Source organism: Schistocerca nitens, chromosome 9 (genome assembly GCF_023898315.1).
Source record: "Schistocerca nitens isolate TAMUIC-IGC-003100 chromosome 9, iqSchNite1.1, whole genome shotgun sequence".
NCBI classification, from domain to species: domain Eukaryota; kingdom Metazoa; phylum Arthropoda; class Insecta; order Orthoptera; family Acrididae; genus Schistocerca; species Schistocerca nitens.
The window spans coordinates 270,782,943-270,800,365 of NC_064622.1; the positions used below are offsets into that span (position 1 = coordinate 270,782,943).

The 17,423-nt window shown below is 41.7% G+C and overlaps 1 protein-coding gene across 2 annotated transcripts in view; it reads right to left on the bottom strand.

Annotated features, from left to right (window-relative positions):
• Window positions 1–2,098: 2,098 nt before the first annotated feature.
• Window positions 2,099–17,423, bottom strand: part of LOC126203189 (interleukin-1 receptor-associated kinase 1-binding protein 1 homolog) — a 53,258-nt gene continuing 37,933 nt past the window's right edge. For both annotated transcript variants that reach the window (XR_007540236.1, XM_049937431.1), the window contains one exon: window positions 2,099–2,943. Coding sequence is in view for 1 of the 2 variants with exons in the window: in XM_049937431.1 (XP_049793388.1) it covers window positions 2,886–2,943 (58 nt within the window). In the remaining variant the exon portion in view is untranslated. The remainder of the gene's footprint in view (window positions 2,944–17,423) is intronic.

A 17,423-nucleotide genomic window follows, 5' to 3' on the forward strand; every position in this document is an offset into this window, starting at 1 on the left:
CAGATGTTAAGCCTCTATTCAAGAAAAGGGATAAAGAGATATCATCAAACTACAGACCGATTTCACTTTTGCCAGCATTCTCCAAAATTTTAGAAAAGGTAATGTACAGGCAGCTGCTCAACCATCTGACCACAAATAACATGTTATCAAGAACACAGTTTGGATTTCTGAAGGGTTCTGATATCGAGAAGGTTATTTACACCTACAGTGAAAATGTACTTAATTCATTAAATAACAAATTACAAGCAGCAGGTATTTTCTGTGATTTGTCAAAGGCATTTGATTGTGTGAACCACAACATCCTTTTAAGTAAATTAGAATTCTATGGTGTCACGGGCAGTGCTGCAAAATGGTTCAAGTCATACCTCACTAACAGGAAACAAAGGGTGTCAGTGCAAGGGACTAGTGAATTAAGTCATCAGTCATCATCAGAATGGGAAGAAATTACATGTGGTCTCCCACAGGGATCCATCTTAGGGCCACTGCTTTTTCTTGTGTACATTAATGATCTCTCATCAGTTACACTGCCAGAAGCAGAGTTCGTTTTGCTTGCAGATGACACAAGTAGTGCAATAAATAGTATGTCAAGTGTAGTTCTAGAAAGATCTGCTAATGATATTTTCATGAATATTAATAAATGGTTTAAAGCCAACTCACTGACATTAAACTTCGAAAAGACTCACTATATGCAATTCAGAACCTGTAAGAGGTTTCCACCCAGCATATGCATAAAATACAAAGAAGAGCAGATAGAAGATGTTGACAGTCTTAAATTCCTGGGATTACAACTTGATAATAAATTCAGTTGGGAAGAGCACACCACAGAACTGCAGAAACGCCTTAACAAATCTGTATTTGCAATTCGAGTGTTAGCAGACATAGGCGACATAAAAACGAAAAAGCTTGCATACTTTGCCTACTTTCATTCCATAATGTCATATGGTATAATATTTTGGGGTAACTCTTCAAGTCAAACAAAAGTTTTCAGATTCCAAAAGCGTGTAATACGTATTATTTGTGGAGTAAATTCACGGACGTCCTGTAGAAAACTCTTCAAAGAACTGGGTATACTAACTACTGCCTCTCAGTATATTTACTCATTAATGAAATTTGTCCTAAATAATATATCTCTTTTTCTAACAAACAGCTCAGTTCATACATACAATACCAGGAACAAAAATGATCTGCACAAGGACTTAAAAGCACTTACTTTAGTTCAAAAAGGGGTCCACTACTAATTTGCCAGTAAACATAAAAAATTTAGTTACAAATAAAGATCAGTTTAAAAGGAGCCTGAAAGACTTACTAGTGGCCAACTCCTTCTACTCCATTGACGAATTTTTTAATAGAAACAAATGATGTATTGTATATATTCATACTATTAGTATTGTTATTTGAGCTTTTTTTTTTTTTAAAAAAAAAAAAAAAAAAAAGACATGTTCCACATCCACGAGGATCTCCTCAGCACGGATCTATGGAACGGAACGAAAACTAATCTAATCTTGCTGTCTTCTTTTTCTCCTGCAGAGGATTATTTGATGTTTTTGATGTCAGATTCACTTCTTCAATGGCATTGGATTGGTTTATATTTTTTGTATTGTTTTCCATTTCTTTTGCGTCCTCCAATGAAGGATGACTTTGTAGTTTTGATTTAAAGTCTGTTGAATTTTTATGTGTACTTGAATTGAGAGGGTAATGCTAACAAAGAATCAGCTTTTTATCACAGGATTTTTTCTGCCTTTCTGACACTATATTGGCTATTTGTTTGGCTATCGCCTGTTTCCCCAAAAAGTTAAGATGTAGGCCATGCACAGTATGAAATCTTCGACCAATATTGCTAATGTCTATACACCAGTGATTAATATTGAGGGAAGGTGTTAGTGGTACAATGTGAGACCCACAACAAGGATCAGGATTAATTTAAGGTAAACAACTTCATGCATCATTTACCATTCCCAGACAAATATGTTCTGTTAATAACTATTCTATCATAAGCCAACTAACAGTTTCAAATATTTTTGCCAAATTCATACAAATAGTTAAGGTTTTCAATTAAAGGCATTTTAATTATGTATAAAATTACAAATGGTACTACAAGAACAGTTTAACTGTGCAATCCAATGGTGGCCTGACTTCAAACAGTTAATTAATTAAATAAACCTGCAGCAGCAGTCTGTCCATGTGACTAGCATCACAACTGTGGGTTAAACCCACAAGGACTTGAATATAAGTTCAACAAATGTTAAATGAAAGACATTAAAATGCATACATCGCCACTGCAATAGTAAACTCTAGGCCTACTCCAAGGCAAGGAATTAGGCACAGGTACATATAATATTGGTATCCAAAGTCCATTAGCCATCTCACCACTAGAAGGCAAACAATCATTGTAAATCATCTTTTTACTGACAATATTAGCGAGTGTAAGACAAATGACAACACTTTGGTGTCATATGACAATGTTATTCTGCTCCCACATAGACAAGATATGGCCAAGCTGGCAAAGCACTACCCATGTGTAAAAACCGAAGCAAACAGTAACACTTCATTGATTAGCCACAAGGCTGTTACACATTAATCAAGTTGAGTACTTAAATAAACTACTAGGCCCCTAAAACACTATTGAAGTGGTAATGACAATTAAACCCACTTTTTTTTAAAGAAACCAAGAAACTCAGTGTTCAGTTTGCCCAAAGGATTTTGTCACATGCACACAAGGACTTTGCGATAATAGAAAAACTGAGTTAATTACTTCCCCAAAATCACGAAAGAAAATTCCTGATCCAGTGACATTCCTGCAACAGCATGATACCAAAATAATAACATACTAATGAACTTGAGGCTGGAATGGGAGATCAGCAAAAGTGCATGTGACCTTCCATCACCTAGGCCTCATGCGATGATGGGGAGGCCACCAAAACAGAAGGGAAACACGTCCCTGCCCTGGAACAGCAGAACAGCAATGCGTCATCCACTGTTGATAAAAGTCTGTCAACATGTACCAGACAACGACCATCAAACACATTTGATAGAAATTAACATACAAAACAATAATTAAATGTGCAATTAAAGATTATTTTCAAGGAAACCAACCATTAAAACCTCAGTATATGAGTGGACCGTCATAGTCATTGAAGTTAACCTTCCTAGCAATACCAAGAAACATTGTACATTGTCATTTAAAGAATAGTCACATAATAATCAAACAAGATTAAATACGACAAGGTATACCTTAACTGGGGCCTCTTAGGGACTAATAGACACTGTAATTTGGATACGCACCAAATGGCAGATGGCCAGTTAAAATGTATGCCTATAATCTGAGCGGCTCAAACACATGACAGGCACATCCATACCTTTAGGCAGAGCGCACACAACTTTAGGTGCAGGACAAATCCAATTACTCACCACAGGAAGGGTCATAAGGCCCACAACAAACAGAAATTGCAATTAGTAGTATTAAATACTCAATGATAACAAACAATGATACCAGATTAACACTGCAAAATACTAGCTTGGCATTTACAGAAACCTCCAGATTGACACACACAGTCCCAAAAGGGGTCACTGAAAGGCATAATGGAAGCAGATTCCTGGCCAGTTCACACCGGGGCAGAATTAACAATCTTTAAGTACAGTACTTACTGAACAGTCTTCTTACATAATTTCAATCAAATGCCGTAGAGACCAATAACTTCCGGTTCCAGGTAGGTACTGGACAACACTGTCCTCCTGCTCATAACAGCTAATCAGTTGTTCAATACATCTCGATATATTTAGCGCACCTTAATTGACTGATGCACTACATATCCCATTTGTGCATGATGAGAACTGCTCCTTGCCCGCTAAACTGCCTGCTGCCTGGTAGCAATTTTCAATGCTGCAGGAAAATGCATACCCCCCCCCCCCCTCTCACAAGTGGTGCCAGTAGGATCACACACACCCTCACAGAAGCTGCCATGGCTCAATCTCTCCCATTCAAACTGAAAGATCCCCCCGCAAGATGGAAAGGTACATTAATTAACAAGCTTTACCTGACTAAGGTGCACTGGGAATGTCTTCCCAATGGCTAACTCTTTGACTAGCAAATTAACCAGCCCAAAAACCTTGATGATATAACAACGGCCCACAAAGCAGGAGGTTAACTTACCAACAACTCTGCACTCACTCCACAAAGTTTTTAACAAAAATCTTATCTCCCACTTTACCCCCAAAATGGTTGTCTGCCATGGATTTAGCTCTTTGCCTCATGGCAGTGAGCCAGGTCAATATACTGCCTAGCTGACTGCCAATTCTCCTTGAGGAGACCTGGAGTGACTGATGTGGGTGAAAGATCACTAATGGTACACAAGGTGGAGAGGGGAGAACTAAGGGGATACACTAACATAAGAGTGGCAGAAACAGCCTCAGATGCCTTATGCTGGGTGGAATTGAATGCAAAGTTGAGCCAGGAGATGGTGTCATCCCATTTGCTTGGAGACTTAGTGTGGAACATGATTAAGGCCACCTTAAGATTACAATTGACCCTCTTCGCCTGAGGGTGATATGGCGTGGTGGTAATATGCCTAACGGCATTCTGGAAACAGACTTGTCTAAACTGCCTGGAGACAAGGGCTGAAGCATTATTGCTCACAAGCGCCTTGGGGTGGAAGGGGAGGGGGGGGGGGGGCAAACCATGAAAAGATGTTGGTTAGGTGATGGATGGTAATGGAGATTGTAAGCCCTCAGCTAGGGAGCAGCCAAACAAACTGAGAGAACACATTGAGAACAACCAAGATGCAATGGTTGCACATCTTAGTACAGGGAAGGGGTCCTATGAAATCAATGAAGAGTTTATCCATGGGATACTGTTCTCACTTGCACTGCAGGAACCCCCTGTGTGAGTCAGTGTTCGGTTTACATCTCTGACAAGACTTGTTCTCATTAATCAAACTGTGAATATCCCTGTACGACGAAGGCCAGGTGAGGTGAGCACATACTTTCGCCAAGGTTTTGCAAAGGCTTAAATGACCACCTGCCAAAGAGTTATGGAAATAATAAAAAATGGAATGAAATAATCCAATATGGAGACAAATTCTAGGCTCACCAAGTTCACTTACTTGTTTACACAAAATCCCATCCTTTAACGAATACTTCAGAACACACTCCCTGGACAACAATTGCCTCAAAATGGGTCACCACAAAGGATCCTGATCCAGATTGACCTTAAGATTGCCAACAATCATGTTACTTCGGATAACACACCACACGCAATATCATGAGACCCCCAGCTTCACCTTTGGCTCCTGGATCCTCCTATTCAAACTTACGACTAGGCATATCTGCAAACTGATTGTTGGATTCTTTAATATGGCTTATATGTCGACAGCCCATCTTCCAATCCTACCAGTTTTCCTGGACGCAGCCAGAACCCAACTCACTGCCTGATTGACAGTTTCTAAATCAAATTCTCTGTATTCAAGATAAAATTTGAACTTTTCACGGGCGAATATAACAGCTAAGGCCGCACACTCAAACATCAGATACCTACTTTCAGGACCCATCCATCTCTTTGAGGCAAAAGCTAAAGGATGTCTTTCATCCAGATCCTCCTGTAGAGGAACTGTGGCAACCTGAGCAGTCAAAGCATGAGTCTGTCAAAATCAGGCACAGCCAATACCGGAGAATTTTGATGGCTGTATTAATAGCCTCGAAAGCACACTGTTGTCTTTCTCCCCATGTGGAGCTCTCTCTTTTTCTGTGCAAATTATCACAGGGAGCAGCAGGTTGCGTGAAACTGGGAACAAATTTACGACAATAATTAGGCATTCCTATAAACCTGGACACCTCCTTTTTACTCCTAGGTGGAGGAAATTTCTTCAGGTCCTTTGTTCATTCATACTCAATCCTAATAGTGTCACCTGAAATGAGGTGACCCAAAAATGAGATCTGGTGCCTGGTGAGGCCACAGCTTAACTTTTAACCCAGCAGAATGAAGTTAGACAACACCTGACCAAGGTGAGAAAGGTGTTCCTCAAATAAATGGCAATAGACAACCACATCATTAAGCTAGTTGTAAACACACAGAAACTTCAAATCCCCCCAAGACACGATCCAATAAACCAGAAAGAACAGTGGACCAGTTGCGAACCCAAATGGCACTCTATTAAACTCGCACACATTCCAGTCCGAGCAAAAAGCAACGACATGCTTAGATCCTTTGGTCAAGGGAATCTGGTAATAGGCTTGATACAAGTTGAGCATGGTGAAGCAATTAGCCCCAGAAAGCAACTTAAAACAGTTGCAAAGATCAGGCAAGGGGACTGATTCCAAAATGACCTTGTACCCTGTAATCAACTACCAGCCTACAGTCCTGTCCCTGAGCTTTAGACCAACTGCTATTATAGTATAAATGAATGCCTGGAATAGCTTCATACAAAATTATGTACTCTGTGCCAATAGTAATTTTTATCTTACTATTACTATGATCTAAATAAATAATATGTACAAAAGTGTCAGAATTATTATATGTTATATCTAAATATCAACTATGTATTCCATGTAAAAAGTCTTTCTAATACATTAATGTAATTAATCAAAGTTGTACATGCTATTTCAATGCGGTCTGATGTAGTGTAGTCTACTATGCACATTTGTATTGTGTAGAGTATTGTTCACCCTTTATATGTATAACATTCCACGTGGGAAAAATATATCTAAAAACAAAGATGATGTGACTTACCAAACGAAAGTGCTGGCATGTCGATAGACACACAAACAAACACACAAAATTCAAGCTTTCGCAACCAACGGTTGCTTCATCAGGAAAGAGGGAGGGAGAGGGAAAGACGAAAGGATGTGGGTTTTAAGGGAGAGGGTAAGGAGTCATTCCAATCCCGGGAGCGGAAAGACTTACCTTAGGGGGAAAAAAGGACAGGTATACACTCACACACACACACATATCCATCCGCAAATACACAGACACAAGCAGACATTTGTAAAGGCAAAGAGTTTGGGCAGAGATGTCAGTCGAGGCAAAGATGTTGTTGAATGACAGGTGAGGTATGAGCGGCGGCAACTTGAAATTAGCGGAGGTTGAGGCCTGGTGGGTAACGAGAAGAGAGGATATACTGAAGGGCAAGTTCCCATCTCCGGAGTTCTGACAGGCTGGTGTTAGTGGGAAGTATCCAGATAACCCGAACGGTGTAACACTGTGCCAAGATGTGCTGGCCGTGCACCAAGGCATGTTTAGCCACAGGGTGATCCTCATTACCAACGAACACTGTCTGCCTGTGTCCATTCATGCGAATGGACAGTTTGTTGCTGGTCATTCCCACATAGAAAGCTTCACAGTGTAGGCAGGTCAGTTGGTAAATCACGTGGGTGCTTTCACACGTGTCTCTGCCTTTGATCGTGTACACCTTCCGGGTTACAGGACTGGAGTAGGTGGTGGTGGGAGGGTGCATGGGACAGGTTTTACACCGGGGGCGATTACAAGGGTAGGAACCAGAGGGTAGGGAAGCGACCCATAAATAGGTTGGCGTATGAGGGGGCCATCCTGGTACCCATGGCTGTTCCCTTTAATTGTTGGTATGTCTGGCCTTCAAAAGTGAAGAAGTTGTGAGTCACGATGAAGATGGCTAAGGTAATGAGGAAAGAGGTTTTAGGTAGGGTGGCAAGTGATTGGCATGAAAGGAAGTGCTCCATCGTAGCGAGGCCCTGTACGTGCCGAATATTTGTGTATAAGGAAGTGGCATCAATGGTTACAAGGATGGTTTCCGGGGGTAACAGATTGGGTAAGGATTCCAGGCATTCGAGAAAGTGGTTGGTGTCTTTGATGAAGGATGGGAACCTGCATGTAATGGGTTGAAGGTGTTGATGTACGTAGGCAGAGATACGTTCTGTGGTAACCAGCTACAATGGGGTGGCCGGGATGATTGGGTTTGTGAATTTCAGATAGAAGGTAGAAGGTAGGGGTGAGGGGTGTCGGTGGGGTCAGGAGGTTGATGGAGTCAGGTGAAAGGTTTTGTAGGGGGCCTAAGGTTCTGAGGTGCCTGGACATCAGGAATGGGATTACCTTGGCAAACTTTGATGTAGTGTTGTCTGAAAGCTGACGCAGTCCCTCAGCTACAGGCTCCCGACGATCAAGTACCACGGTCGTGGAATCCTTGTCCGCCGGAAGAATGACGATGGATCGGTCAGCCTTCAGATCATGGATAGCCTGGGCTTCAGCAGTGGTGATGTTGGGAGTAGGATTAAGGTTTTTTAAGAAGGATTGAGAAGCAAGGCTGGAAGTGAGAAATTCCTGGAAGGTTTGGAGAGGGTGATTTTGAGGAAGAGGAGGTGGGTCCCGCTGTGACGGAGGACAGAACTGTTCCAGGCAGGGTTCAATTTGGATAGTGTCTTGGGGAGTTGGATCATTAGAGTAGGATTAGGATCATTTTTCTTCGTGGCAAAGTGATATTTCCAGCAGAGAGTATGAGTGTAGGACAGTAAATCTTTGACGAGGGCAGTTTGGTTGAAACTGGGAGTAGGGCTGAAGGTGAGGCCTTTGGATAGGACAGAGGTTTCGGATTGGGAGAGAGGTTTGGAGGAAAGGTTAACTACTGAATTAGGGTGTTGTGGTTCCAGATTGTATTGATTCGAATTTTGAGGTTTTGGGGGGAATGGAGCTGGAAGTGGGAGATATATATATATACCACGGTCGTGGAATCCTTGTCCGCTGGAAGAATGACGATAGATCGGTCAGCCTTCAGATCACGGATAGCCTGGACTTCAGCAGTGGTGCTGTTGGGATGTATATATATATATATATATATATAAGATGATGTGACTTACCAAATGAAAGCGCTGGCAGGTCGATAGACACACAAACAAACGCAAACATACACACAAAATTCAAGCTTTCGCAACAAACTGTTGCCTCATCAGGAAAGAGGGAAGGAGAGGGAAAGACGAAAGGATGTGGGTTTTAAGGGAGAGGGTAAGGAATCATTCCAATCCCGGGAGCGGAAAGACTTACCTTGGGGGAAAAAAGGACGGGTATACACTTGCACACAAACACATATCCATCCACACATAAACAGACACAAGCAGACATATTTAAATATTTTTTCCCCCTAAGGTAAGTCTTTCCGCTCCCAGGATTGGAATGACTCCTTACCCTCTCCCTTAAAACCCACATCCTTTCGTCTTTCCCTCTCCTTCCCTCTTTCCTAATGAGGCAACAGTTTGTTTAAAGTTCGAATTTTGTGTGTATGTTTGTGTGTCTATCGACCTGCCTGCGCTTTCGTTTGGTAAGTCACATCATCTTTGTTTTTAGATATATTTTTCCCACGTGTAATGTTTCCCTCTAGAGGGAAACATTCCATGTGGGAAAAATATATGTAGAAACAAAGATGATGTGACTTACCGAACGAAAGCGCTGGCAGGTCGATAGACACACAAACAAACACAAACACACACACAAAATTCAAGCTTTCGCAACAAACTGTTGCCTCATCAGGAAAGAGGAATGTTTCCCTCTATTATATTGATATCAGTAATTTGAACCCAACAATTACGTTTGTTATTGTCACTGTTGCATTTCGAAATCTTTTCTGTCATCTTATTTTCTCTTTCTGTTTTTGATGGATATGTGTGTGTGTGTGCGCGGGTGTATACCTGTCCTTTTTTCCTCCTAAGTCTTTCCGACTCCTTACCCTCTCCCTTAAAACCCACATCCTTTTGTCTTTCCCTCTCCTTCCCCTCTTTACTGATGAGGCAACAGTTTGTTGCGAAAGCTTGAATTTTGTGTGTGTGTTTGTGTGTCTATCGACCTGCCAGCGCTTTCGTTCGGTAAGTCACATCATCTTTGTTTTATATACAATGTACATTGTCTCGGGATGAATAAACTACTACTACTATGGTGAAGTGGAAGCCTAATTAATATATATATCCATGCAATGTACATTGTCTCGGGATGAATAAACTACTACTACTATGGTGAAGTGGAAGCCTAATTATCCCATCTTGCAATATAGCACTGATTCTCTGCCTCAAAATTTTCTTTTTAGATGGCAAAAATGATATGGGTCCTGTCGAAATGGAACATCATCAACTAGACAAGTATTATACTGGTGTCCAAAATTAAAGCAACAAATGGAAATTTTGCAACATCGTGTTGATTTTGACACAAAACAGTATAAACAGTCGACAGTAAAATATAAACAATGTAAAGAATACAGAGCGTAAACAGCTGCAACATGAATAACTGTAGACAAAAATTTTGTGTGTTTGTTACAACTTAACAGACTTGCATACATATTCCAACAACTGGTTAATATGCTCAATATGGGGTGTGAACAACTCTGGCAGCAATACAGGTCTAACAATGATGGGGCATGTTGTGAATAATGTCATCAATCGCATGTTGTGGCAATAACACCCATTCTTCCTGCAGAGCTGCTCACAAGTTTTGGAGAGTGATTGTTGGATCCTGATGTGATGCAACCTGTCTCCCATACCTGCTCTATGGGATTCAAATCAGGAGAGCAAGCAGGCCATGCCATGTGTGTAACAGTTTCATTTTCCAAGAAAACATCAACCATTCATGCTCTATGAGGTCGAATATTATCATACATCAATTCGAAATCTGGGCCCACAGCACCTCACAAGAACCGCACTGAGGTCCCAAGGTCTCATCAAGATACCTACAGCAGTTTAATCTTGCCGATTCGCCCATTCAATTTCATAAAGAGGTGTTCGAGTGGTCAACATAATACCTGCTCACACTGTTAGGGATCCTCCTCGATATCAGTCTCTTTCCACAATGGTTGGGTCCCGAAATAGTGTTCCACGTGCCCTCCATATGTGAATCCATCAAGAATCTTTAGCCAGACCAAATCAGGACACATCCATGAAAAGAATAATGGCCCACTGTTTGACTGACCAGTTGGCATATTGACGACTCCACTCTAGACGTTCCCTTCTATGAACATGCATTAGAGGTACACATACAGCAAGTCTCTGACACTAAAGGCCATTCTCCTTCTCTCTCTCTCTCTCTCTCTCTCTCTCTTTTATTTTTTAAATTTTTTTTAAGCAATGAAGAAACTCAATGCTTAGTTTGGCCAAAGGCTTTCATCATACACCCACAACCACCTTACAATAATAGAAACGCTGAGTAAATTACTTCACCAAAATCACTAAAGCCAAGTCCTAATCCGGCAACACCTCCACCACAGCACGATACCAAAGGAATACCAATAAACTACTCAATCTGAGGCTGGAATGGGAGATCAGCAGAAGCACCTGTGACATGCCAGCACCTAGGCCTCGTGAGATGATGGGAAAGTCGCCAAAGCAAAAGGGAAACTGCTCCAGATTGGCAGAACAGCAATGTGTCAACCACTGTCAATACAAGGCTGTCAACATGTACCAGACAACAAACAACAAACACATTTGATAAAAATTAATGTACAAAGCAATACTTAAATAGGCAATTCAAGATTATTTTCAAGGAAACCAGTCTTTAAAACTTTAATATAGGAGTGGTCCACTCATAAACATTGTAAGTTAATCTTCGTAGCAACAATAAGAAACAATGTATAATGTCATTTAAAAGAATAAGCACACAATAATCAAACAAGATTCAATAAGTCAGGATATACATTTATTAAGGCCTCTTAAGGACTAATAGATACTGTAATTTGGATATAAAGCAACTGGATTGCCAGTTATAATGTAGACCTATAACACGAAGGGCTTCTCATCACGCACCAAAGAGAGGGTGCAAATACAAGAATGCACAAACACATGACTGAGACATGTGGATGTTTTGGCTGAGCGCACACAACTTTAGCTATGCACCAACAAATAACTCGCCACAGGAAGGGCCATAATGTCTACTACAAACAGAAATTTCAATCAGTAGTATCAAATACTCAATGATAACAAACAACGATTCCAAGTACCAGATTAACTTTGCAAAATACTAACATAGTGCTTATAGAAACCTCCAGATTGACACACACAGCCCCAAAAGGGGTCACTGAAGGAAGCAGATTCCCAGCCAGCTCACACAGGGGTAGAATTAACAATCTTTTAAGTACAGTACTTACTGAATGGTCTTCATACATAATTTCAAATAAATGCCAAGGAGGCCAATAGCTTCAGGACACCAGGTAGGCACTGGATAATGCTGCCCTCCTGCTTGAATCTGCTAACAAGTTGTTCAGTACATCTCATTGTATTTAGCACATCACAACTGACTAATGCACCTTGTATCCAGGTTGCACCTGACAAGAGCCACTCCTTGCTCTCTAAACTTGCCAGTAGCAACAGTCAGGAAAAGCACTTGCGACCATATATAAATACGGTCTGAGAGCAGTGGCACTTCACTCTCAGTTATAATGCAATCCTTGTCAGTCAAACGACGGCAAACATGCTGCCTCGGGTGATGTCAAAGCCAGACTGCAACTAAACGCGTCTTCAGTAAGAGTAGAAAGGGAATTCACAAGGACTGTACACCATCCTGGATCATTTAGATTTTTGAAAGGATGTCTTCATTTCACAGAGAGCTATCACACTGGTTACATCAGTCAAACACCAGCTTACGTGCTGCCTCACCTCAAGGCCTACAAGAAAGACAGGCCGCAGCGTGTACGTCATGAAGGGCCTGAGCTCACTCGCTCACTCAACTCGGAAGACAAACTGCGTTTCTACACCTGTTAACTCGTAACTAGATGTGTACTTAGAAATGAGAGTTGCATCTTCTACTGGAATGCACTAATATGGAGTCTCACTGTTATTAGTCCTACAATGACCGGAAGTCCGTTGGCCTACTTATAATTTGTTACGACTGTACTGGGATACAACAAAATTAAAAACATGCCAAAATGATTATCAGTTGCATAAGGCACCACTTCTTGTATGAAATGAGGACTGTTAAGCATACGAGACTAAATGCCATAAACAAGCTGTTATACAGTTTATATCGAGTATTGGTCTTAAATTAAATTTTGTTGTTGTACTGTTAATCAGTAAGACTTCATAATAGCATAATCAGGAAAAATATGCAATTCTCATTAGTACATACAATACCATCTGTGAGTTAACAGGTGTAGAAATGTATTTTGTCTGCTGAGCTGAGCAAGCGAATGAGTTCAGGCCTACCTTCGTGACATACGCACTGCGGCATGTCTTTCTCATGGGCCTGGCACTGCCTTGAATGACATCACAGCTGGGGTACAACTAAAAGCGTATTCAGTAAGAGTAGAAAGTGAACTCGCAAGGACTGTACACCGTCCTGGATCACTTACATTTTGCAGAAGTAACTGTTTGTGTGCCGTCTCTAATGTTAACAAATTTTCCACTTTTGTGGAGAGCAATGAACTTTGATTATCAGAAGTCAGGGCGAAAGATCATGTAATGGGAACTTATCATAGAGGTTGCCTCTGAACTGTTCATAGTGCTGTTTATGATAGAGACATTATTATTATTATTATACTTTTTACTACCATTATTATTATTATTATTATTATTATTATTATTATTAGGAGTACTACTATAGTATTAGTATAAGGGCGTTTGTAGGACACTTTAGAAATTAAATTGATATGCAAATTAATTAAATTCATCAATTAATCACCTCCACTCCTGCCGATCCTCGCCCCCGAACACAGCCGCCGCTAACACCCCTGGATGACGTCACATGTATTCTCAGCTGCACGTGTACCCCAGCCCCTCCTCCCTCTCCCCCTCCCCACTGACCCTCCACCCAACCAACCCCATTGGTAGGAATTTCAAATTTTGGTGGGAATTTCGAATGTTTGTGGGGAATGTCTTTGTCCCAAGGCTGTGCTTACGTCCCAACCCACCCCCCATCCAGAAACTGGCAGGAAATTAAAATTGGCGGCTTCCTTTCTGGGACTTGAGCCCAGGTCCTCCTGGGCGAAAAGCTCAAGTGTGCCCCCCTAACACAATTAAACCAGCAGAGGCACTTGGAATTGATGGGAAATTAAAATAGGCGGTTTCCTTTCCGGGACTCAAACCCTGGCCCCTCTGGGCAGAAAGCCCAAGTACACCCCTCTAACACAATTAAACCAGCAGTGGCACTCGGAATTGACAGAAAATTACAAATAGCTGTGGCATTTCCAGTACTCGAAGCCTGATTCTACTGGGTGAAAAGACCAAGTTACACCCCATATTACATGGAAGCTGTCCAGATGTGGGGGAGGAAGGTTAGGTTAGTGTACTATATTTATTTTTGGTCAGGAAACTGACAAAAAGATCGATCCTAATTACATAATTAATCACAGAGATCGGGCCTAATTACAGACTCATACGCATAGTGCTACACAAGAATGGCTTAAAATCGTAGTACAACTCAAAAACTGACGATTCCATACAACTGGTGTTATCCTGCTGGCAAAATATTTTGCAATATCACTCGAAAATAGCTACAGACACATCAAACTCTACCCTACACCTACAAGCTGGCAGGAAAAAGGCTGGGGTGTAAGGTACTATCTTTATTCTTTTTGGTGGGAAATACCTTCAACTGACGAGATGCTGGTTTTGGACAGAGAGGAGTTTAAAAAGTGTACTACCTGTAAGTATACAGTATCTATCATTGTTTGTTATCAGAGTTCGCTACGGATGCCTGCTCAAAAACCATCCTGCAGCCCAGGTAACTGAAGCCAATACATGCTACCACAACTGATGGAAAAAAATGTCGCAGTTCTAATTACAGTTCGAAATTGTCGTGAAAAAAAAAAAAAAAAAAAAAACAGCACTCGTAATGAACAGGTCATAATGGAGCACATGTACTGGGGAAAATCATTGTCCTAAAATACTGCAGAGGAGGCGGTAGTTGAATGTCCGTGTTTCTCGATAGGCGTTCACAAACTGCCGAAAACTGAGGCCCCCTTCCTCCCTCCTTCCCTCCATTCACCTATGGGGGAGGGGTCACATGCTCCTTCAAACCGTCAGCTGCTCCGCTGGCTGCCTCACGGCCAGGGAGGCCTCTTTCTGCCCTTTGCTGCCACCCTATGCGGTCGCTCGCCGCACTCGGCTTTCCACCATCTGGTACAGTCCTAGACAATACATCTGGAGAATGGTCCAGGTGGCTCGCAAAGCATGGCTTTCCACCATCTGGCCGTAGTCTTAAGGTGACGCTCCTATGCCAAGACAGTAGTGTCAATATATAGTGATACAGCCCCCACATGCTCCCCCCCCTCCCCTCCCCATGGACAGAGAGTGGCGGTGTCCAATGACCACCACACCAGAAGCGACGCCCCCGCCCCCTCGCCCTCAGCAGCCCGTCATTTGGTGATGGAGAACAATTGTATTTGACGTCAACGCATCTATAATCAAGCATCTATTTAAAAAAAAAAGCAAAACAAATTTGTGACCATAATAAGTGTCCTCTTTCCACAAAAATAGGTAAAGTCCTCGCAAATGATCAGCAGAGACATGCACACCCTACGTAAAACCACGAAAAAGAAAACTTCGACTATTTTGATGCGAGAACTACCGAACACCACCGAATGCCCTCTTTGTTTCGAAACCATCATCAGAGTAAAGAAAAAGCGAGAACTTAAACTCCAAAGAAAAAGTCTATATTAAGCAATTTCTTACAGCTTGTTGAAGAAATTACATGAACTGAGAGCGTCTCTCGCATTCAGTGTCTGTAAATAAACTGTTATGCGCGTGTGTATCACAAACATTTCAGACAATCTTTCATGCCATTGGGACACATGTCCGGGGGGGGGGGGGGGGGGGGGGGAACCACTCATTTTACGTTTGACAACAAGAAGCTATAATTCAAGAGAACGTACATGTTTTGTACACTATGACAGGGTTCCTTTTACCAGCGCAATGCTATATCATACTAGCATTTATGAAAGAAATTGTGAGAGCCTGTCTCGCTCTGTGTAGGTGAGAGATTAAAATTTCGTTAAAAGACATCGCAAAGAAAAAAGAAACCATGCTTGTCAAGAATCATTCCGCAGTGCCATAGCCACCCCTTCCACCCACCAGGAGGCAAGTCATTGATATCAGGTTGATAGGCTAATTAATTATATTGATCATGAGAGTCACTTTGCATGGCGAATATTTTTTGTTTCAGCAGTTGGATTACACTCACCAGCAAGGACAACTGTGAATCTGTGGAGGTAACACAATGTTCCTTTCGAGGAACCCTATTGAGAAATGACATTTGAAGCTGGGCACAGAGGGATTCTAAAGTCCACAACATACATCTTGCATAAGAACTGCACTATTAAAACACGATCATAACACCTATGTTATCATCACCCTGAATAGAATGCAGTCTTGAGTCTACAGGCACACACAGTTGCTGATAGTGACGCTTTCAGGCAGAAATGCTGTCTGCAATTTGGAATCAAGTCAATCCATTCAACCACATATTTGCGTTGGATCCTGTAGAGTCGTCTTTTAATGGTTACATCCACTAGTGAATCATATTCGTGCCACTCTTGTATGTTGGAACAAGTCACCCTTTTATTTTCAAACTTATTTGCTAAGGATCCCATACACCAAGAAGTCCAGCGCTGTTTTTAGACAGTCCCTCTGCATCTTGTAACTGCTCCTTAATCTGTGCCCCGCCCTCCCTGTAGCTTAGTCTATGCAATCGTCACAATTTAAGTCTGACCTGCATGGAAGTCAGAGAGCGCTATATCTAAGACCTGCATCCTGTGGGGAAACAGGATGAGCTGAGTTAATGTGACAGGAGAGCGTTTTGACCACTCGGAGGAAATGGGAACACATTGTCATATCTCCACCAACCATGTACAGAGCATAAGGTCAGCGACAAACGATGCTTTGCCCTGCAACATGAGGTAGTAGGAGAGATAGTACCAGCAGTTACAGTGGTGTTTCTTGTTGGGAAAATTAGGAAGCCATGTTCTGTGTATGACTTAGAGCACTGTCTACTTGCGATTGTTAACAGTGAATCTCTCGGTCATCAGAGGACTTCCAACCTGTTTCGACACATTCCTCTAGATGAATGAGATTTATGCGAGGCACTCCACCCCCCCTGCCGCATCTTGGGCCATAAAATCGAGTCTTCAGTTTCATAACTACGGTGATTCTAAGTTAGCGACAGGTATTTCTGAGGTACTACAATCCCCGAGTTTACATCTGCTTGACAAATGTCCTGTTTACGGAGTTAGTGGTGGCATGACGTGTAATTTCATGTGTCAGACACCGCTGCTATGTGTTTGTCTCCTTCCTTGTAAGGACCATTCTCCATTACTGAAGTTCACTTTATATATGACTGATGCGAGCATTATATAACTTCTGAACCCTCATCAGATGTGAATAGTGTATAGCTACATACCTCTGAAAAGCTATATTGTACTTGTATCACAAGGAATCGATGTTTTAAGGAAACAGTTTTTCATATTACAGTTTATCATAAAGAAACCTGCAAGGAGAAT